The sequence below is a fragment of the Cynara cardunculus genome, assembly GCF_001531365.2.
Source record: "Cynara cardunculus var. scolymus isolate 2C chromosome LG 11, CcrdV1, whole genome shotgun sequence".
In the NCBI taxonomy this organism is placed as follows: domain Eukaryota; kingdom Viridiplantae; phylum Streptophyta; class Magnoliopsida; order Asterales; family Asteraceae; genus Cynara; species Cynara cardunculus.
Genome location: NC_037538.1, coordinates 5,064,947 through 5,089,124, shown reverse-complemented (window position 1 = coordinate 5,089,124; position 24,178 = coordinate 5,064,947). Strand labels below are relative to the sequence as shown.

The 24,178-nt window shown below is 31.8% G+C and overlaps 2 protein-coding genes across 6 annotated transcripts; both read right to left on the bottom strand.

Moving 5' to 3' along the window:
• Window positions 1–14,203: 14,203 nt before the first annotated feature.
• On the bottom strand, window positions 14,204–20,649 carry LOC112522046 (putative deoxyribonuclease TATDN1). Of its 5 annotated transcripts, none has more exons than XM_025131109.1 (12): window positions 20,514–20,649; window positions 20,389–20,409; window positions 20,208–20,308; window positions 19,695–19,752; window positions 19,531–19,574; window positions 19,365–19,445; window positions 19,088–19,158; window positions 18,841–18,951; window positions 16,143–16,225; window positions 15,801–16,017; window positions 15,496–15,579; window positions 14,204–14,463 (listed from the first exon to the last, which is right to left on the bottom strand). In XM_025131109.1, exons 1-12 carry the CDS (start codon window positions 20,533–20,535, stop codon window positions 14,394–14,396), a joined length of 963 nt encoding a protein of 320 aa, XP_024986877.1. In that variant the 5' UTR covers window positions 20,536–20,649; the 3' UTR covers window positions 14,204–14,393. The 5 variants fall into 5 exon arrangements, with proteins under 5 accessions (XP_024986877.1, XP_024986876.1, XP_024986880.1 ...); XM_025131108.1 differs by lacking the exon at window positions 14,204–14,463 and adding an exon at window positions 14,470–14,810; XM_025131112.1 differs by lacking the exons at window positions 14,204–14,463; window positions 19,088–19,158 and adding an exon at window positions 14,470–14,810.
• Window positions 20,650–21,716: 1,067 nt separating this feature from the next.
• On the bottom strand, window positions 21,717–23,105 carry LOC112521378 (syntaxin-121-like). The gene has a single exon (XM_025130205.1). It carries the CDS (start codon window positions 22,920–22,922, stop codon window positions 21,918–21,920), a length of 1,005 nt encoding a protein of 334 aa, XP_024985973.1. The 5' UTR covers window positions 22,923–23,105; the 3' UTR covers window positions 21,717–21,917.
• Window positions 23,106–24,178: the final 1,073 nt, after the last annotated feature.

Sequence of the window (24,178 nt, the reverse complement as noted above, 5' to 3'; positions counted from 1 at the left end):
ACCAATTTTGTATCAAATTGTAGAAGCGTCTTATATTAGGTCTGTGTAAAACCCATCCAACCCGAACCGAGATTTTTGGAAAAAATCGATACCCGATTATTAATAAAACCCGAAAACCAAAAAACCAAAATTAGCAGAATTTTGAGTCTTGGCAGTTAGCAGGATTTATAGATATCAAATTCTGTCATCGAAAAATAGCTCAAGGGACCTGCAACTGCGGCCACAAACAGCATACAAACAACATAAAAGAACCAAGATATCACTTCCATGCAACTTGAACTCCCCCATAACCCGAACAAATCCCACCACGAAATCATGAGGGTCGGGTCTTTCTACGTTCTACCCAACCCCAAAACCATATCGGCTTTTACGTATCCCACTCCACCCGGACCTGCCAAACCCATCCGATGCTCCCCCTACTTATATGTTTCTCAACAGTAGACCAACAATAACTTCAACAATAATTTTAATTGATTTGATAATCATTGAGTTGAGTGATTGAACTTAAATCATATATGAATTATTAGTTCGTTACACCATAAACCCGTAAATATATATATATATATATATTATAAAATAATGATCGAATATAAATACGTTCTTTTTATGTAATTTGTCTTTACTTAAAACACTTACTTTTTTACGAGCTTTTTTAAGAACTTCCGATTCAGACTTAAGTTTTTACTCGGTTGTTACAAAAATATGAATAATACAACAACATTATTTTTTTAAAAACAAATTAAGGAGTATAAATATCCATCCAACACGATGTTGGAGGATACAATGTCCATTTAGACATAAATTAATAATTACGTTTGTTTATATTAAACAATTTAAAGGTAGGGTTCAAAAGGTTGGATCAATGATTTCTTATTATTCTTCAAGTTTCATTTTCTCTCGATTACAATCTTAATATAAAATTAATAAAAATTAAAACCTGTTTATGCTAACTTAAACGTTTAAAAGTACTGAAATGTTACTTTTTCTTTTTATGAACGAGAAATGTTGGTCGGTATGTCATTATGAATTCCAAATGTATCAATTTTCATTTGAAAAGATCGTTGCGTCACTAGACCCAGAGTTAAAAACATGATCACAACGTCACGTGGGTATTCGGTTATGCTTATTTACCTGTTTAAGATCTTTTACAGCGTTACACATAAGAGCAACAATATATACGATTCGTTAGGTGGATTCACGTAAAATTTGTGTGAAGATATTGCTTTCTTAAACGATATTCTTCACGTCGGATGATAGATGTTTCCAGCACTAAGTTCGTGTGTATATGCTTGGAGTTTTGATGGTATAAAAATAATGGTATTTTGTATATGATCGAGAGAGTTCTAATATTTTTATTGATCATCTTATAAAACAAAAGATTGTTGCTTGTTGGAATCAAGGGTTCAAGATTTTTAAATTTATGAAATGTACGTCTTGACAACTTTATGTCTATTGAAATTAACAATCGACACCGATATTTTGTAACCCATTATTGTTTTAAGATGATTCTCAATATAGCCGGCAACAAGTGTTTATTTTATTCGTTAAGATTAATGTTGTCACTGTAGGTTGTAAAAGATTCTATATATATATATATATATATATATATATGTTGTAATCATATATAACAAATGATTTAATTTACTTAAAAAGAAATGTTCTTTTTGTCTTATCAATTTGTATCACCCCTAAAATTTAAACTCGAGAGAATATATATACCTATGTTGGAATATATATATATATATATATATATATATATATATACATATTGAAATAGTTATATACACATGTGTATGCGTTTGTAGGGGCCTAATCAAATGATAACTCTGTAATTTGTAATAACTGTAAGATCCAATATGAATCATCATTTGAGATGATCAAATATATTTCTTAAATAAGCTAAAAAGAATAATTTGGCTGTACAAATCATTTCCGTCAATTTTTTCATTTACACAATAATAAATCCCCAAACATTATCCCGTTATATTCTCTCTAGATTCTAGTCCCCTCCCTCCCAACTCCGGTGATCATAGTGTGTTATCTCTACTTCACAAATCCATCACGATGATCACAATAGACATCACAACATGTATACAGTGGGTATCGCATCGTGAATATAGTGGGTATCAGTAGGTATCTGTGAGTATATAGAGAGAAAATGATCATAACTAACGTATCACGTGTATACAATGAGTATCACAATATAATTTAATGTTCACGCCAAAGAGAGAGGAGAGAGTTAAGAAGAGAGAGAATTTTTTTAAAATAGCTAAAATGCCCTTTAATTAAATTTATAAGTCAAAATTACCAAAATTACTAATTTTCATAATTTATCATTTGATTTATGGTTGAGATTGAATCTTACGGTTATCATAAATTACGAAGTTTTTTCTTGAATGGACCCGTTTGTATATGTGTAAGTATATGCATCCTTGTAATGAAGATATGCACAAATAACTTTCGTGTATATATATATATATATATATATATACACACACACATATTAATAGAGTAAGTATGAGTTGAATTTGTAATTACAAGTTGTGTACCCATACGATATAATGAGGTATAAACGAAAATCTACCATGTTTTAAGTTATTACAATTACACGAATTAATCTTCAAAACCACTTTTAGTCACATCCAAACTCTTTTAGTATTAAACTCATATTTCTACAATATAAAAAGAAAGCACCAAAGGAATCAAACACAAGTGCATCTGATTTTGACTTTCATACCAAAATCAGTACAAAACATATTTTACATTTTTATTGTTCTACCTGTATAAGAGGAGATGTTTCAGATCAAAATTTCTATTAAAAAAACTATAACATTCAATACAATATGATTTGTATTTAATATTTTCATAGATGTTATATTGTCGAAATTTCAGATTTTTTTTATAATTTAATTTAAATATTATGTGAGATTGTGTAAATTTGGTGGCATAATCATAGTTTGAGAAGAACAGCTTTTAGTTACTTAACAAAGTAGGTTACATATGTCATGAAATTGGTGGGTAAGCCTATAAATCATTGCTTACACTTTTTCAGTGAGGAGACAAAAGTGGAAATTCATTTATGATTGGATTGTTGTCCCTATTCATATGGCAAACATGTTCTCCAACTTTGTAGCTATCTTTCCTATTTAGGTATATATATAGGGTTAGGTTTCGATAAAAAGAAAAAGTAAAAATGGAAAACGTAAAAAGAAATCTTCATCCTTAAATGTACATTAGGATAAGATGCACTGGATCAGTCCACGTATCAAGTGTGATTCATGGGTAAGTTTAAAGGTGATTAATGATCCAAATCACCTCTTATGCATTTCACATTGACTCTCGTTATCATACAATTCTTCGCATATATATATATATATATATATACACATACATACATAGACATATATGTGTTGTTTGAGAACTATAAGAACCATAATTTATTTAATCAATTAACCTTCCATTTTAAAAATGTAAGAAGGATACGGTAGTAGTAATAAAGAGATGAAAGAATCATAATCCTTTCAAGATGTGTGGTCAATGGTCAACGTTTATCAAAATTAACACATAATCATTTGATTATCAAAGTATATAGTAGTAATTGACGGATTAAAAAGAATATTATCCTTTTAGATATGTTTTAATGCTTTCGAAACAATCATATAAGTTTTACAATCTTACGTAACTGTCTCTTATATCAAATATCAAAAAAAATATTATCCTTATATATATATATATACACACACACATACACACACACACACATATATATATATATATATATATATGAGTTTAATCATTTGAGAACTCAATAAATTATGATAACCTTGAGAAATAGTGCATTTTGTGTTATTTCACGTGCTTTTTACATCCATGTCTTGGATTTAATGTATTGATTAACAAATATTTGTTTCATATGTATTTGTTTTACAATATAAAAATTTTTAATTATATTTTTTGTTTCACAAATACATAAAAAATATTCATATTATGAAATAAATATATATATTAATTAATACAATAAATCCAAACCAAATAAAAAAATCACATAACATACGATGCACCACTATTTCGGTTATTATAATTTTTTGTATTTTTAAAAGAAAAAGTTGTGGTATATAATATTACGAATGAAAAGATGGTTGAAGGCGTTATTCTAGAAAAGCAAAAAAGGAGCTGACCTTCATCCATAGGTCTTGACTGTTAACCGTTTATGTCAAAAAGCTTCCCTTGGTGTTATATATCTATACTATATTATAAAGTATTTGATAAAAACTTTTAAAAGCCACTTTTTATGCATAAAGTATCGTTTATTAATATATGTTACTTAAAATTCAAGATTACAAGTTGATTGTACGTAAGTACAACTTATTAAAGCTCCATATTTAAATTCGTATAACTAACTACCGATAAATATAATCAAATACAAAATAAACATCTCACTTTAAATATAAAAAATCTAAAATATAATTAGAATAATCATTGAATTCTAACAGAATACTTAATTATTATCTGTATAAAATGTTATATTATTAAACCAAAAATAACACAAAAAAATGAGAAACTTTTAAATAGTTAGTTTCGTACTAATATCAATATATTTTTTTAAATGTTATATTATTAAACCAAAAATAAATTTATATTTTTATTAAAAAAACACTATTATTTCCTCAAAACCACATAAACCGTATTATAATATCAACTGAAGACATAAAAAAACATTTAAATCGAGATGTATCTCGTTGCATTGTGCGAGTACCCTTCTAGTATGTATGTATATATATATATATATATATAGTCTAATCAAATAAGAATTAAATAGTATACAGTAACTATAAGGTTCAATATGAGTCACTCATTTTAGATGATTAATATTATTTGCTAAAATATAACAAAGGATAAAGTAGTAAATTGTGTTGATTATTCTATTTACTTTAATTAGTTTAATCATTTTAATATATATATATATATATATATATACATACACACAAAGATGGACCAAATCCGATGGTCTTCTCCAGCACCCACTACCACTCTGGTGATTTTCTCCGGTCATCTTGTCTGACCAAGACGTTGTCTCCGATAATCTTTGTCCTTGTGACCCTCTCACTACCTATCTCCCTTCCCCCATCCACGCTACAGTTGGTATCACAATGGTACCATATTTGGTATTACAGTGGTACCACAATTGGTATCACAGCGGTTTCAAAGTTTACTTAATGTGTTTTGGGTATCACATTGTATATCTTGGTGTATTTTGGGTATCACATGGTGTTCGTTGGAGGCCGGAGGTAAGAGAGAGAGAGAGAGAGAGAGAGAGAGAGAGAGAGAGAGAAAAAAAATTAAAATACCTAAAATGTCTTTTAATTATAATTTTAAGTCAAATAATCAAAATTATTAGTTTTCTAATTTATTCATTGATTTGTGTTTGATATTGAATTTCACAGTTATCACAAACTAATCAGTTCTCCTTGAATGGACCCGTATATGTATATATGTATATATAGAGGGATGTTATTCTACACCATTTGCCATTCATACACCCTATACAACCCTCATCTCAACCATTCAATTTTTAATCAATTAATTGTTTCCTAATATAAAGTATTAATCATAATTAATAAACTCTATTCATATTYCATARATATTYAAATYATMATAAATGAACTCCAATCATTTCTATAAATATCTCAATTAATTGGGTTGCAAAGGTTGTACAAACGCACAAGGTTGTAAAAGAAATATACCCTGTATATATATTATATGTATAATCATTAATTATATATTTTAATTGATGCTTGATAATAAACCAATATATTATAAATTTGTATACAAAATTTTAAGTGAGAAAAAATTTGTTACATTTATTTTGGAAAAAAATAGTAATTATCTTCCATTTCTTTATATATATATATATATATATATATATATATATATATATATATATATATATAGGGGCATGTTCAAATGAAAACCATGTCATTCTAAAAAACTGTGTAAATCAAAATCGATCAACAGGAAAATTTCATTTTTTTTAATTAAATTTAATAAATAAGGTCATTTTGATCATTTTCATAAATAGTTTCATAAATAAGGAAGTTATTAAGGAATATTAAATAAGAAAATTTAATAATGAAAATTATATAAATGGAATGATTTAAAGATTTTAATATATTATAATATTAAAAATTGATTTTTTTTTATTCGTTGAAACTCGAAACATTCATGAAGATTTTATATTGTTATGTAACAAATGCATGATTTGAGGTTCATTGTATCAAAAATTACCGGTTATGAACCTGTTTCATATTACCAGAGCATAACATATTAATGATCATATGAAAAAGTTTCATTACGAAGAAACTGTTGCATATTATATTAATATGCGTAATGAAAATGTTTCATCATAATGAAACGGGTGCATAATATATTTTATTTTTTATGYAATTAATGTTCATATGATAAGGTTTCATTATAAAATGTTTTATTTGCTTCTTTTATTTATATTGTATATGTTTATGTACTTCCAGTTCATGGTGATGAAACATTTTCATGTTCAAGTTTTCATGTAAATTCATAGTTGGGTTATTCTCTATGCAATTAATGTTCATATGAGACGGTTTCATTATAATATGGTTTATTTGCTTCTTTTAGTCATGATGAAACATGTTCGTATACTCGTTTCATGATAAAGAAACATATTCATGTTCAAGTTGCATGGTGATCCATGTTGCATTTTGTGTGATGAGGATCTGTTTATTCGGATACTTGAAAATGAAACGAGTTCATTTACAATTGTTTAATGACTGTTGAACTCGTTTCATGGCCAACCACCTTGTGGAATTACGTAGGGGGTCCGTTCAGTGGATGTAACGTGTTAATTAGAATGAAACGGGTTCATAATTCATCATTGCAAAAAATGAATGAGTTTCAATATCAAATGAGGATAATGAAACTCGATCTTGCATAATCATAAAATTTAATAAGCGCATTAAACAATGAAAAATTTTCATTAACTAAAATATATATTGGGTCAAGTATAAAAGAAGGTTTTTTATAGACCCTTTTGAAAGTTCGGTTTTTTAAGATTCGGAAAATCTTTTCAAGAAGACGAAAACAAAACTAGAGATTAATATATATATATATATTATCTACCAACATATCTTTAATATAACCATTTTAAATTCATCAGTTAAATCCTACCACAAATAAATCTAAGGAAATTCATTATTCCATCATTGTATCATGAAATAAAAAGTGTTTTTGTTATTCTACTCCCATATTCATTTAGTTCTCACCTCAATTTTTCAATCAGAATTTCTTGACCAACCAAAATCTTGTTTTTCCATCAAATACGATATTGACTGATCACAAATAAGTGCTAACACTGTATTATCTTTATAATCATAAATTCTTATCGTTTTTTCTCTAGTAAAATTACAACTGATAGACAAACATAATTAAAACACGAAACACAATAATACCTTGTTTTAATTTTTAAAAAAAGAATCAAAAAGTAAAACAAGATCCTCTTCCACTAATATGGAAAAGCAAGAAATATGTAAATATTAGACACATGGGTAGATACAAAGCAAGTAGTGAAAATGGGTACAAGTGGAATTTTAGCCACCAAGATTTTCCTTTTATTTATTATTTATTATATATATATATATATATATATATATATATATATTCATGGAAAATTAATAGTGCAAATAATAATCACTAAAAAGGTGTGGTTTTTTTTGTCTTCTTTCTTGGATTTTTGGCATCCACGTCATATGGAACCAACTTTTGTGCTAGCAATTGGCCTCTTGGATATTTCAACTTATTAGTAGTTGACATCATCCATGAGGTCAATATGGCTTAATGGGATTTTTGTATTTTTTTAATTTCAATATATTTTATAATAAATTCTAGCAACTTTACAATGATTCTTTAAGATCTAAAGAGTTATTTAAGAACAGTACTGTTGTCGTCCATAAATCGATACTGTTTTTGATTATTCATGAACCAATCAAGATACGTGAGATTCGGATTCTAGACTTTTAAATCGTTTTTAAACAAGTTACAATTACCTGAGGAAACCCATTTGAACGTTAACTGTAATGCTTATTTTAAAAGAAATTTTAAGCTGAAATTTGTAAATTACTAAATTTATTTATTTATTTATTTATATTGTGTTTTGTCATTATTATCAAGTGTCTTTAAACGTTGCACTAATTAACGGACGTCTTATTGAACTATATGTTTATTTAAACGTTTGTAATATCTTTTTGTGATAAATCCAGCAACATATCAAAAGGGATAGTCCAACTCATTGCTTTCATTGTCGTCTTTAGAAAAAGTAGTTTGCATATGTTGTTTATCTACGCGTATTATTTTTCATCTCTACATGCACAAACGTTCTATCCACCCAGATAAAGTGTTTCCCGACATCAGTAAATAAGAAGAAAAAAAACTGTACCCAAAATACAGATGTTAACTGTTGTTGTTTAAAAAGTTAATGACTGTATTTTAAGATAAACATGATCAGTACATTACGCATTACACATTTTCATGCCACAAAGTTTCTATCTTCATGTAAAAGATGTTGAGGAATACACCCAATGCATGAAAGGATTAGATAATTCATGAATTAATTAATCTTGTTTAATGCTAATCCTATGTGTTTAATTACTTTTTAAGTGGTTTGGAAAAGTACAAATTTAGAAAGGTTCATAAATGCATGGGTGGAGAAATTGGGATGGGCACTAACTATATCTTTTGTTTTTATATATAGCAACAAAAATTTATATGTAAACTGCCATCAAACGTTTATCCGATAAATACTTATTGGTAAAAGTTTATATACCAACTTACTTTATCAGGTAAGATCTTTTTTTAGAAAGCCCAGTAAAACTTTTATACAAATAAGATTGTAGTCTATCAAAACAGTTACCCACACTTGGCTGAAAAGACACTTTATCTTTATCATCGATCTTACATGGTAAGATTCTCGACCCTTAAGATAAATGACCCGATAAATGCTTTACCAGATCGAGAAGCGAAGTTTTAATGCTCAAATGAAAGTCATGATAATTTATTTTACAAACCATTTAATATATGTTTTTTGATAATGTTAAGATTAAGACGATCTTAAATTAGTATTTTCTTGAAAATACCAGTAAACGAACTCGATTTTAGTCAGAAATTTGGTGTATACATATTAATGCATTCCCAATAATTGACTTTGGTTATAAATATATACGAAATCTGAACTGGGTTTCTATAAATAATTTTAACTACTTAAATAAAACCAGTTGGATAGGCTTCGGGACCAATATATATCATCGATAATTGAAATTATGATGACAGATAAATAAATAACTTTAATTAAAACCGTTAATCGATTATAACATGAATCTAAAATATAATTGTTATTATAAAATTAATATTTAAAAATAGAAATATGATATGGGTTTTGTTGGTGGAGGACAAGTGGATTAATTCTTAATTATTTTAGGCCGGTTATTATGAGAATAATATGATATTATTAATAACATAAGCATGGGTGGTTATGCAACATAATGGCAACTAGATACATGATATACATCACATGGGCAATTCGGTAACATCACTCATAGAATTTCTTGTCATTAATGATTGTGAACCATTGGCATTAATTAAGGGTAAACAAGTACCATTTTATATGAGTTCCATGAATTGATTGATATAAATAAATCACATTTTGTGTTTATTTTCGTTTTTTTAAGTATATAATATTTATACGCGGCAAATAAATTCACATATCCTTTTCATATTTGGTGAGGTTTGAACTTCTGACTTCCTATGAGGCTAAATAAGAGCGTAAAGTTTAGTTTTTGTCCCAGCGTACTTTTGTCTATTTTAATGGTTCCCGTCCCTCAAATTTGTCCATTTCAACAGGTTTCGTTTTTCTATCTGACGATCTTTAATTTTTTCTGTTAAACGAGGGGTAATTCAGTCAATTTTATCTTCTCTCTCTTTTAAATATACTAAAATCCCATCATTGTGAACCCACCCTTTCGTCTTCTCACGTCACTTGCTCCCTTTTCTTCGATAAAGAGAAGCCATTGCCGCCAGTACCCAAGAGAAGTAGTGACGGTCGCTATCATCATTAGAACTTCCTTATCAAAAACCTCAACCTTTACACTTTTTGTTGTCATAGACTATATGTACTAACAATCGGAATTTCCTTCACTTTCTTATCTAATCGGTATATTTTGAGAAGGGTTGACGAGCCATCAGAGTGTATACCAGATCTAACACCGTTAGTTAACCTTTGGCATCTTCGACGATGGGCCATCAACAAATGATCGACATCTTGACTTTAATCGTTGACAGTGTTGTTGTATCATGATGCGAGACAAGACTAGTGATAAATTCAGTGTTTAATTTTGTTTTTGATTCAGGTTTTTGGTTTATTTTGGGGTTTTAATTTTAGGAAGTCATAGAATTTCGATTTTGTGGTTTAACCAAAATACTCCTCATGTAATTGGATTAAACAAAAAAGGTTAAATTCGTTAGACAAAAGGATGAAATATGTAGGACATGGATAAGCACGAGAGATAAAATATGTACGAAATCGGTAAACACGAGAGATGAAATATGTAGGACATGAATAAACGTGAGGGATAAAACCCGATTAAATGAAGTTTAGGAACGAGAACCGATGAAATTGACAAACGCTAGAGACAAAAACCAAACTTCACTTACAAAAGGATGTGCTTTGACCAAAATGCCCTCATCCTTGTTCTCAAGGAAAATAGATTATTAAATTCAAAATCTAATTCACCAAACATAAAATTACAAGTTTAAAATTGTCATTCCCAACCTTGATAAATCTACATTTTTTGCTTCTAGTTTTTTCTTTCAAAACCGAAAAATCGACCATATCTTTTATTTATTGAGATAAATACAGTTTAAAATATCAGAACTGATTTATTTAGACTAAAAAATCGCCTATCTTCATTACATCACACATGCAGATGGAGTTCAAGAAGAGAACAATGGAGTTACATGAAGAAGCTACAAATCGATGTCGTTGGTAGGCCTCCAATTGCGTCGAAAGATAGAGGCAAAGACTACTGATTTAAAGGCAATCTTTTGACAGTGTTTTTAACTTTGATGGGTCAATAAACAAGTTTAAAAAGATGATAATGTGAGGTCCATACTCGATTTCTATATACTTTTAATTATAAATCAGATATCAAAATAAGACCTAGATACCAAAAAGATGGATAGATCTTTAACATGACCTAACTATGAATTTAATAACAGAAATTTATTAAATATTAAGAAAATAAAAAAAGGAAACAAGACAACCCTAGCTACAATTAGAGATGTTTTAGTAAAAGAGCTATTTTGTTTTTATATATAAAGATGCTTGTTTACTATATTTATGGTTTTTATTTATAAATTCTCTTATACCAAAATCCAAAGTACATGTTATATAATTGTTTACCGGTTAGAGTCCTATAAGACTACTGGAGATTTTTCTGACTGTTTTTCAAGATCCTTAAAGATTAGTTGAGATTCAAGTTCAAATTCCAAGAAGGAACAAAAATTCCCTTATGGCCACGGATGTTCAAATGCGGTGACTCTGAGCTACATGCAAAGTAGATGGTCGTTGTAGAATTAGTCGACTCACAGGATTGGATATTCAGGTTAATTAAAAAAAAATCTAATAATAATAATATAATAATTGTTCACAAATATAATGATTTAATATATGATTTAACATTCTTGGTCTTTAAGTAGTCTTGGAGTGAGTTGTCATTTATGGAAATCAACCATTCCACTACTCTTAAAAGTCGAATCTTGAAACACTTTGTTGGCGGTGATTCTTTCTATTGTTGTATTTTTAATTATATACTCTTTTCCTTTCAAAATAAATATTATTATTACTATTTTTATTTATTTTAAAATACGTATTTATATTATTATTTTAATTTTGTTCCAAAATAAATGTTTACTTTCTCATTTTACCCTTAATTATATGATGAAAAACTTTTTCACTTTATAATCATGATTTCTCATAACCGGCCATAACCGGTCCCGGTCCCGCTCGAAAAAGTTGAGCCCTGTCAAGCTTTATTGTAATAAGTTATGGGTCGTTGGTCCCGGTCCCGGTCATTAAAAAATATTATTTTTATTTTTATTTTTTAATGATATATATTTTTAATACATTATAAAATTTGTAATTAGGTCACTCAAATACATTTTAAAAATGCGTTTTATTATAATTAAAATTACATTGTCTTACAAAATATAGCAATAAACCGATAATTATGAACGTTTTTTTGCGTTTTTTGCGAATCGAGAACTTGGTATATAAATTTCTCAACCAAGACACTTATATATAATGTTTAGAAAGCAAAAAAAGACCCAAAAACGGCTACATTTAAAAAAAAATAGTTACATTTTTTTTTAAATCGGGCCGGGCCGGGACGGGCCATAACCGGTCCCGATCCCACGAAACACCCCAAATCCATAACCGGTCCCAGATTTCGATCCTATAACCGATCCTTGGCCGGTCCTCCGGCAGCCCCGGGCCGGGCCGATTTGGCCGTCGCTAGGTGAAACTGTCATTTTGTTGATTAAAAGTGTACTAACTACACATTCTTAAAACTATGTATATTTTTTTATTATGAACATTTATTTTGAAACAATGGGAATATATATTTATCAATGGAAATGGGACTCACCTCTAAACTTGTGACCATACAACAAATCAAAGTTGATAGATTCGTTAAACTTGTAAGTACGAAAAATATATGAAAATTCACTGATTTAATACATTTGTTAAATTTGTACGTACAAGGCCTATGAGAAGAAGTCTCAATCTAATAACATGTTACTTGGTTCATCTTCAAGGGTGCGTTTGGTATATTGGACAGAACTAGACATAATAAGAATCACAAATCCACGTCTAACAGCACATTTATGCGGAACAAATAGGAACAAAAATGGAAAGGTATAGAACACACATCTTCCTCCTCCATCTCATAGAAAAGGCGGAACATACTTATATTTTACTAATAAACCTAATTATATTCTAAAACATCAAATACATCCTCAAAACTCTTTTTTTTTATTTTTTTATTTTGATTAATTTATGTTATTTATTAATATAAAAAACAATATAGAAAGGATATAAAATACAAATTTGAAACTACATAAATTTTTTATTTTTGTGTCATTTTTTTAGTGATATATTTTGTTCAAAAATATGTATTTTATTATAATTTAATAAACTAAATTATTAATCAAAATATATAAACAACTTATTAAAGGTAAATTTGTTATTTTATTTGTTCTGTCATATCTATATCTGATTAAACATTTAACAGTTGTAATATAGTATTTTCTTAGTATTACTTTTTTACAGTATTATTTTCTTTTTAAGATAGTTTTAGTGTATGATTGGAATGAAAAAATAGTAAAAGAAATGCTCATTCATCAACATCTGATGTTTTTTTTATGTTATGATTGAAATTGGTTTTGTATTTGCTGGAAAAAATAAATTTAAAAAAAAAAAAAACTTAACAAAGACGATTGTTACTTTATTTCGTCTATAATACTAAAAGTTAGAAAACACAAAACGAATCATTATCATGATCTGTCTCGCTTATTTTTTGTTAGGCTATTCCTTTTTCCATGTTGGAATAGCGAAAGGCCGAAACCAGTGTTGTATGTTGCACCAGACTTGACCATTTTGGCATTTGCGAAAAGGTCGGTCTTCACATTGATACATAGCATGTATAGCAATGAGGTTCAAATGAGAATAGTAACAAAATAAAAGAACACAAATACTGCAAAATCACATGTGATTTCAGACTAAGGTGGCAAAAGTCGTGTGAATCACATGTGATTTTAGCGTAAAATCTTTAATGTAAAATCACATGTGATTCAACTATTTTCTTATTCTTTTATTTGGTTATTGTTCTTGTATGAATCTGTCTCTACTATAATTTAAGTTGCAACTTTGATGAATGTGTTTAAATGAGAGTAGTACTATGATGAGTGACCTCCTGATGCTTTTTTTTTGAATTTATCTACCAAAAAATTACTCCATCCAGTTACCAAACAGTTGAGGATCCCGTAGCCATTGCAATTTCAATTATGTTCCTGAAAGTTTCATGTGTGCACATAATGATACCGAGGGGAGAGTGGGCATTCATATGTGAAGAGACTGAACTTTAGTCACTACTCCAGCACATGAACTTAAGAAGTCAGAACCAAAAACAACACGACTCCCAGAATGGTACATATAATCTCTAAATTACAATTCAAATAGTACACTTATGGTTATGTATAGAGAAAATAGGATGTCTTACGGCAAATAAATGCTGCGGAAACCAAATAAAAGTACATTACTTGGAACTTTGAACACCAGAAAGAAGACCATCTGCTGCAGAATCCAAGTCATGAGGAAAGAAAACCCTGCATAACACCCGGTGTCATATTGAGTAAATCAAATGTGATAGCGTTTACGAACTCGAGATAGTTTCATACAACATTTTGATTTATGGATAATAGTCGTGATGCATCACAGAGGCTTGCTCTTTGTTATTTGAGTTGAGCCGTATGGATATTATCATTGATATCCGTACCATTATGCATTGTTGGCAATTTGGAAAACCCGAAGCAGCTGAAGAACGAAATGGTCATTCCAGCTAATGTTCACCCAACACAAGTAAATGGTTGTTACAAGGTGGGCGATTTTACAAAGGCTAAAGATCTGTTCAAAGAGTTGCAGCCTCAACGGTGTACATACACAACTCGAATGGCTGGAGAATGTTAGGAACCGTAACAGGGTGAAACAAACATAATAAGAGAAAGGAAATGCTTAGCCAAATTATATTCAATCAAAGTAAATGAACGGAAAAAAGACAATGATTGTAATCTCTCCCAAAACAACTCACTAATTTTCTGCATACTGACCCCTCTTCCAACCTCCCAATTTATACTAGATGTTTATTAACAGAAGTACCCAAAACACCCCTTCTATCCCCTTCTATGATAACAAGTATGCGCAGGCTTGGGCCTAAAGTGGGTACATGACATTACCGCACCCCCAAAGGACCACCTTGTCCTCAAGGTGGATAAAAAACTAAGAGAAACTACGGCTGCCCGATTATGACATATATTGAGAATATGTGGAATCCCTAAATTACTCTCCAAAAGGAGAGAAGAGAGGTTCCAAGTTCCAACATATATTGGGATAACGGTCCAAGACTCCAAGTCTAGCCAATGTGGGGCTAGATGGGCACAGATTGTCCTAGAGCCTTTGAGGAGAGAGGAGAGGCTCCACCATATATCGATAATAAAGTGGTCCAAGTCTAACTGACATGGGACTCTAGCATCATATTTATTCTATAGATTGGAAACTTCTCATATCTTATATATCTGAAATAGTAAAGCACAGAAATCAATGAGATTGAAAAAGCATAAAACCTATGGTGCTCAAATTACCTGCACGTATTGTAGTACAGGGTTCTGCTCAGTTGGTTAAGATCAGCAACACCTTTACAACCACCAACGACCTCGAGGACTTGCCTGGAGATGATTGATGAATTGTATCAGGATCTAGACAGCTCAAATTAAGATATCAAACACATTAAATCAGGCCCCGGCCTTCCAATTCCAACAGAGTTCTCAAGTCCAGTGTATATTTTCTTCTTGCATGACTTGATATCCACGACGAAAATGACAAGGTAATATGCATTTACAAAGATTATAAGCATTATAGAAGTACATAAAATATGCAATGCACTTACCGAACTAAACAAGGTTCATTTCGACCTTTGACTAGGCAATCCTGGTCATACTTCTCTTTCTTTTTAGATGCCCAGGAGGATTTTATGAAATTTTTTCCAGCATGAGTGTTTTTTATCTCACAATAAGGAGAATCGGTCTCAATCATCATTCTATCAACTGGGATACCCTTTAGAGCATCAAGGTTTTCAGAAGTTTTCAAAGAGCAACCATTTATACCTGTTCTTGGAAGAAATGGAACACTAAAATTAGGAACTTGTATATCATTGCAACTTCTGATACGAGTTTTACATGTATTTAGTTCAAATACATATGAAAATGAGATCAAATAGGAGGATATTGACCTATAAAGAGATTGCTGAATGCAAGAAGCTTGTCACGGTCTTCTGGAGTACCGGTAAATGAGTGGGCAACTCCGCCATAGAACCTGTCACATAATGAGGGGCTATTAACAAAGTGTATAACTTTTAACATCAGTAAACAACTACCTTGCTACATAGAGTCGACAAAACTTACTAGCACATCATCTTTTACATGGTTCACCAAAGGGAAACCATTTTGTCATAAATTAATACCCTGTCATCTTGAAACTACATTACCTTCTTACATGGTTTAAGGGGGAAAATGTTGGTCCCAAAGTTGTTAAAGGCTCAAGGCACATTTAGGCACAAAGGGGTCTTGGGGCCTAGCCGCAAGGCACAGGCGTGACGCGCGGGCCTCAGAAATGTGAGGCGCATCTTATGTAAAAAAAAATTATACACACACACACAGTTACACACGACTCAAATATGTAGCAAGTACAAGCCTCCAGTGCAGCAACCAACAATACTTCTACAGAGGCAGAAGGGAGAAGGGTTTAAAGCATAAGCCATGAGGGAGAAGTTTTAAGGTCTGGGTATTGTTAGAAATACCCCAATTCAGTTCACTTATAGTAGAAAAAGGAAGCAGGGAAAACCACTTGTCACGGGGACCACTCCAAAAGAATGAGAAGGCTGGGAGTTAGTCTGTTAGAGGGCAATTTGGGAATTTACTCTTAAGAAATCTAGTATAAATTGGGTGGTGAGGTGAGTATTGTTTTCATGCATATATTTCCCTTGTAAACCTGGAGAGAATGGCCTCTCGAATTGCCATACATATCTTCCCCTTGTTAATGGTAATCATATGACCACTGCAAGTGATTTCACTGTGTCTTACCTGTTCCCATTGCTATTAATTTCAATTTGCCATTCCTTTCTTAATTTTGATTGTTGAGTTGGGTTGATTCACAACAGGTATTTATAGAGAAAGAGGCTTGAAGTTATAAGAACCGGGTGTCTAATATTAGGGTTTGACTTCGTCATCTATTTAATAACTCTTCTTTTAAGACACCTAGAAGATAAGAAGATGATAAAACTTATTTAATACTGAGGTTTGACTTGGTATTAAATAACTCTTTATCAGGTGCACCTAGGCCCACACAGCACCTCAGCCAAGGCATAGAGCCTGAGTGAGCCTCATGAATACGCCTAGCCTCGGTTTTTTGGAAAAGCCCAAGATCTTCAACCTTATGAGCCTCAGAGCCTAGTCGCGCCTCGGGAGCGCTTTTAACAACTATGGTTGGTCCTATATCACCTTCTTACCTGATATTTTGCACTCCGCTGCATTCCTTTCTATCACACGCTAGATATAAATTTTCATCTTCGTAACAGGTTTAAGTTTTCCTTGGCCACTATAAACAGGATGAAGAAAACTAAGGGGCCGTTTACCTAACACTTGCAACGCTTACAGGCAAGAGATATCACCTTCACTTCCCTTATCGTGGAACATTATCAGCCATCAAAATGGATTCTTAGTAAGCATCTTAAACCCTGTAAGCGCTTAACGGGTAAGAGTCATTTCCCTCACCAGGTAAGACAAGATTCTCGGTCCTCTTACAGGGTAAGATTCTCAGTCCTTGCCATGCTCAATCAGTAAGATAAGTGATATCGGTAAGACTTTAGTAAGCGGCCCCTAGGTGGCTTCTAGCCTTTTAAAATTTGTAGAACTAGCTCTTTTTGAAAGGTTTACCTACGAACCAAATTGATTTGGGATTAAAAACTAATTAGGATACATATATAACGATGGATTTTTAAATCATAGATTACAATGCACGAACAGCAAAAAGGTTAATCCCACTCGCAATATGGAACAATTTTATCACAAAAGGGTTGTTGAAATAGCATATCTTTTGTGATCAATTGGCCAAAATATCCATCATTCCTAATTCTGCTGCACCTTAATAAAATAACTACATATCAACGGCAATATCATGGTACTTCCACATATTATGAAGACTGGGTTCTTTTGAATGAAGCAGATGAATCAACTGACACTACCCTCTTAGTCTTTTAAGGGTGAAACATATGCTGGTGTGGTTTGAGCCACTGCTCTCTTTCGCTGTGAGACGAGATATAAAACTTCAGAACCTAAGCATTTCTTGGTGGGATTAGCAACTTCAGACACTGATTAACTACATAGCATGCCTTACCAAAGATACCTACCACAAAGTGGTTCACACAGATCAATCAGCAATTAAATAAGGCAGATGCAAAACCTAGGCTTATTAGTTGGTGATATTGTTGCAAGAATTTGATTTGATCATTTCCTTGTTAATCCCACCAAGAAACACTTTAAATTCACCATGACGTAAAAATGATTGAAAATAAAGAAATAACGATTTTTCTTTGTCACTCCTACCAATTGTATTTTGCAACACCCTTCTATTAAAAGGCCTTTAGATCTTAGTAGAACTGAAGGTGGTCTTTATATTTTGCACACATCCTCTATAACCAAGTAGAATGCACAATCCTTTTGTAAGGTAGGTCTAGCCATATGATCAGAGTAAAAGGTTTCACTGTAGATATAGTCTGTTATTTGATAGAACTTAGAAGCTGTATACCTAATGTCTTTTTGAGACTATAAACAGGTATCATAGATACGCACCAACAGAAAAGGTAGCAGAACAAATTAGAGTGTAAACTACAATAGACAACATAGCTTAGTCTCTGGAAGATCCATCCACACCTCTGCTTGTTTTGCTCCAGAATGTCACAGAAATCCCCAGCAGCTGCTCGCATATGAAGAAACATTGGAAGCTTCAGGAGATGTGCTAATTCAAACTGCCTCTCAAAGTACCTAGTGATAACAGTGTAAATGAGAAACATACCCAATAAATCATAGCATCTAATGTGCCAACTCTTTTGTGAAGGCTATTCAGCCCTACAATTAGCATTTTTACATATAGCTCATTTCTGCTTCAAGCATCACATACTTCCTTTGAATCTCCGGTGAACAAAAGTGAGTTCTGTCATAATCCAATCCACACTCACCAACTGCCACTACCTTTTCAAAAATATAAGATTTCATTAATAGTTTTGTCAATTTAGACAATAACAACTCTCAGAATTTGAAAGATTAAGCGGCATCATGAACTTTGAGAAAGACTTAAGTTGCAGATCCTTGCAAGCTAGACAAGACATTGCTCAAACAAATCATAAATTTCAGGACTTAAGGTGAAGCAACACTTTTAGCCTTCATATTGATCTTACCTTCCCTTTCTCAACTCCCTCTTTAGCCAGTGACAACAGTGCCTGAAAATGCTTTTCGGGATCTCCACTCTCATCGAACTCCTGAACATGATTAAAAGAATCATAACTACATATATCTTCACATTCACAGGATAAGAAAGATTAACAACAAAGAAAAAAAACTCACATTACATCGTGTTGGGTGCACTCCAACTGTACAGAATAGTCTTGCTGCCACAAACATTGAACCCTCAGTACTATACCACTCCCAAGTATCTTAACAAAAAAATCCAATCCAATAATACGAAATTGGTAAAAATATACAGCAAATCAGCACACACATTGACTAACCATCAGTTTCAGCAATAGCTAAAGCTTCCCTCGACTCCTCAAGTGATCCTCCCGTGACCTGCAATAAAGACATCCCTTCAATGTTCGGAAGCTCATACACAATTTGAACCAGATTATAAACAAGGGATATAGAGAATAGTCTTCCAACTATCTTAGCTAAATTAAATTACTTTTGCACTATAAAAGAAGCCGCAAGAACAAAGTGATCATTTTGAAGCATTGTACCAAAGATAATGGTAAATTTTGATCCACATGGAAATGCATCAAGATAAATGTACACTCCCGCACTGAGAGAATTACATATAAGTTACGGATCTTTTTCTCATCAATCAGTAAATGCATGTAAATCCTGAAGTCAATTTGTTTTCATCTGAAAGCCACAGATAAAATGGTCATTCTGTAGCAACATAGTTTAAGTTGCACAAACATAAGAGCCGTCGAAGTACTGTTCAATGATTTTACTACGTAATTTCGATTGTAACAGATAAATGAACGAGGAAATCCGGAACTTACAATAATTCGATCAACGCCAGCGCCCCAAGCCCTACTTAAAACTGCTGCAATGTCAGGTAAATGGCATTGTTTTCCATTATATACACCCTTGAACATACTATCTGCATCAATATCGTAAAAATAATCAATCAATTAAGAAAAAATCATTGAAATAAAACGAATCGACTCTAGTGACACTAACCTGTGAAGTTAACGGCAATGTCTGTTTGAAATTGAACCGAATCAGAGCAAGCAAATCATAAATGTTAGTAAATTAAACAATATGGAGTGGTCTATACACAATAAAACGAAGTAGAAGAGTCATGCCTATCATTCGAAGTGTCGCCATGGATTGAGATTAATTGCGAACCCTAGAGTGCAGGATTTAGCCGGGAAGAAGGAATTTCTGTTTTCGAGCGTCTATTTAAACATTAGGGTTCCATTTGAAATTTACATGTAGCATGGTGTCATTTTACCCGTTCAGGAAAATACAACTTTTTGTTACATGACACGGTTCTGACTTATCTAAATGAAATCTATTTATCGACTCTTATTTTTCATTTATCGGATAAGATTTTATGTCAATGGATAAAATACTTTGACACGGGTTTGTTCAAACGACATTATTATCTTATAAAAATGCAAGAACGAGTTATCTGAACTCGAGCCTAAATATTGAAAAAATATTTGAGCCCGATATTTCTTTCGATCCAAGCTCAAATAACCCGTCACTCGACTCGGCTCGTTTACATCTCTCATATCACATATGATACTAAGTAGAGATGACTTTTGGCCCGACTTAGGTATCACGCCAAGTCATTTATGGAACACCATGTCTCCTCATATGAATCTATCAAATGTGTTATGAATGTTTTCATATTTTCTTAAAATTATGATGTTCTGATTTGAAACCATGTATATTCTAATATATTTTATTATTCTTTTAAAACCTTAAACCGGTTTTGCAATGATTTGTACGGTTAGATTTTGATATTGTGATTCATTTTAAAATCTAAAAAAAATACATTTCTTCGGTTATATGATCCCTTACAAGATGGAAAATAATTTCTTAAAAAAACGTTATACATATTGTTGAAGATTTCTACAAAGAGTCTCGTTAAGAAAAAAAAAATTAATATCGTCCGAATCCTATAATTCATATTTCCATTAAAAAGTAATGTTACATTCAAATGTTACATCTAATCTAATCATGTGTCTCGAGTCTCGATCATACACTTTTAGGACATATGGGGTTATTTGATTGATTTTTCGTTTAAGTCCACAATGGATAAAACTGTGGTGTAGATTAATCTGTTTATGTAAATTGAGAAGATTTTTGTTTGCAATGGTGTGTTTCATAGATGAAAAAAGCATGTTTTAAATTCGGAGGGACAAGTATAAAAAAAACTTGACTTTGTAAATAAAACTCCTCCTAGAAACTTACTGGGTAAATCATTTTTTATACCATTAAGTTGCTATCAAATAGTTATATATAGCTGACATAGACTCCTAAAAAACTTGACAAGTTAACAATGATGACTTATTTACATAAATAAATTAATCTCTCCATAAATAAATACAATTCTCATAAGTAAATACAATAATCGAAAAAACAAGTATCATAAAAATTTGAGAAATGTATACTCATCTTTTAAAAAAATAAGTAATGATAGACACCAAGGACGAGAAACACCAATTTACCACTTGCAGTAGTGACCAAATGCGATGGTGTCAAGTGGATGGCGGTGGTGGAGGCGGTGGTGGTGATAAGGTAGGTGTGGAATTGTTATTGCCGCCACCTCCACCGCCACCGCTGTTCTCCCAAGGCCTGATGGAGAGTATGATAATAAGAATGACAATCAACACTAAAACAATCCCAAAACAGGCCCATTTCCTGGTGTTTTTCTGATGCTTACGTGCAACCTGTAAGTGTGTGGTACCACGGTTGATGAACGAGCTGGCACGGTTTACCTGGTTCTCAATATCGTCCAATTGCTCCCCTTGACTCTCCACCAGCACCGCCATGTCCATAAACACCTGATGCAATTCCTTCAGATTCCTCTCGATCTCTTTAACGGCGTCGTGTCGTTCCTGGATCTCAAGGATTGTGTCCATCACTTGCCCTCTCCCCTGCTCCTGAATCGCTTTTTGCAGAAAAGTCTCGCTTTGTCCGGTGGAGATCAGCGTATCTACTGTCGATTCGTCCGGATTTTCGCCGGTGACGGTGTAGTACCGTCGCTGGACGGTTTCACGGTACTCTGTAGCCATTTTATTACGCAGATCGTTGAAGGAGTTCATCGAATCAGAGAGTTTCTTACGGAGGCCGTTGACTACAGAGGTCCGAGTTCGATCTGAAGAGCTGCCAGGTCCGCATCCAGGGAGACTACGATTGGCGGCGTTGGAACGATCTAGGGCTTCGAGACGGACTTTGATGAACTTGGCCTTCTTGAGTGAGATAGCGACGTCGTTATCCATCTTAGATCTAAGCTCTTTCACAGATTTAGCGTTATGTAGGGTTTTGCTATGTTCGTTAGACGATTGAAGCTGATTATGCAGCGTCTCAAGTGCTCGTAACTCATCCTTAATCGCCTCAACATCTTCAAAGAACTTATCAAGGTTGACACCACCAGTGGAGGGCATGTTACCTGTCATCTCGATGTTGTTCTGATGATGAGACGGCGGCGATGGCTCTTCGCTGCGGAAACGAGAGAACGATCCAGAAAACAGATCATTCATCTTTGCTTTAGCTTTTCTTTTTCAAATTGGGCAACAAATGAAAGTTATTGAGTAAACAGAATGAAATTAAGACGAGTATAGATAGAGAAATGGAAGCCGCGGGAAGGGAGAGCTCTTCAATGGCTGCCTGGACAGGTACGGCTGCTCAATTATGAAAAAGTCAACGATGAAGAAGTAGCTGAGAAAGTGCTCATGGTCATGGAGCAAAAGAGACGTTTTGTTGACCGCGTAAAAGGGGGAAATGCAAGAATCGGCAATGGACTGCAACTTTTGTCCTTAATAATTCTTCTAATTGTTACACTCAATTACTAAATCATCCCTCAAGGATACTAAACTATATCAATTGATTGTAAATGAACCGATTGATATAGTTGGTAAGTTGGTCATTTTATATGTTTTGTCATGTCTAATTTTGTTTTAATAAACATTAAACAGTTATCTTGTCATATCTTATTATGTCTTCTGTCTAATACCAAACACACCCAAAATAAACATGATTAGTTTCTTGAGTTTGTGAATGTTTGTTCGTTTAAATTTGTTTATATATATTAGAAGGATACTCGCACAATGTAGCGATATATATCTTAATTTTAATGTTTCGTTTTATTTTTTTGTCTCTGTTGATTTAATACGATTTATGTGGTTTTGAGAAAGATAATGTTTTTTCGATTTAGTGAAGTAATTTATTTTAGGTTTAACAATAAAATTTTATAAAGATAATGAGTAAAACTTAATGATTATCCTAATCATATTTTAAATTTTTTATATTTAAAATGAGATGTTTATCATGTATTTGATTATGTTTATCTGCAGTTAGTTATATAAATTCAAAAATGGAGCTTTAATAAGTTATACTTACGCACAATTWACTTATAATCTTAAATTTTAAGTAATATGCATTAATACACAATATTTCATGCATAAAAAATAGTTTTTAAGAGTTTTTGTCAAATGCTTTATAATATAGTATAGATAGTAAAGTTAAGGAGAAAACTGTAAAAAAAAATAAAAAATTAAGCAACATGCTGGTAACCGTTCATTTGGACGGTATGTACATGTGTATACAAATAATTGTTAACAATTTGTATGATATGCACATGTGTATAACATGCACACGTGCATAAAAACCATAAAACAGCTTCAATGACTTGTATGCACATGTGCATATTGTCCAGATGAATGGTTATCAGATTGTTCTTCAGTTTTTTTTTTTTTTTTTTTTTTTTCCACATGTTGCGAGCAAAATACTTTGTCTT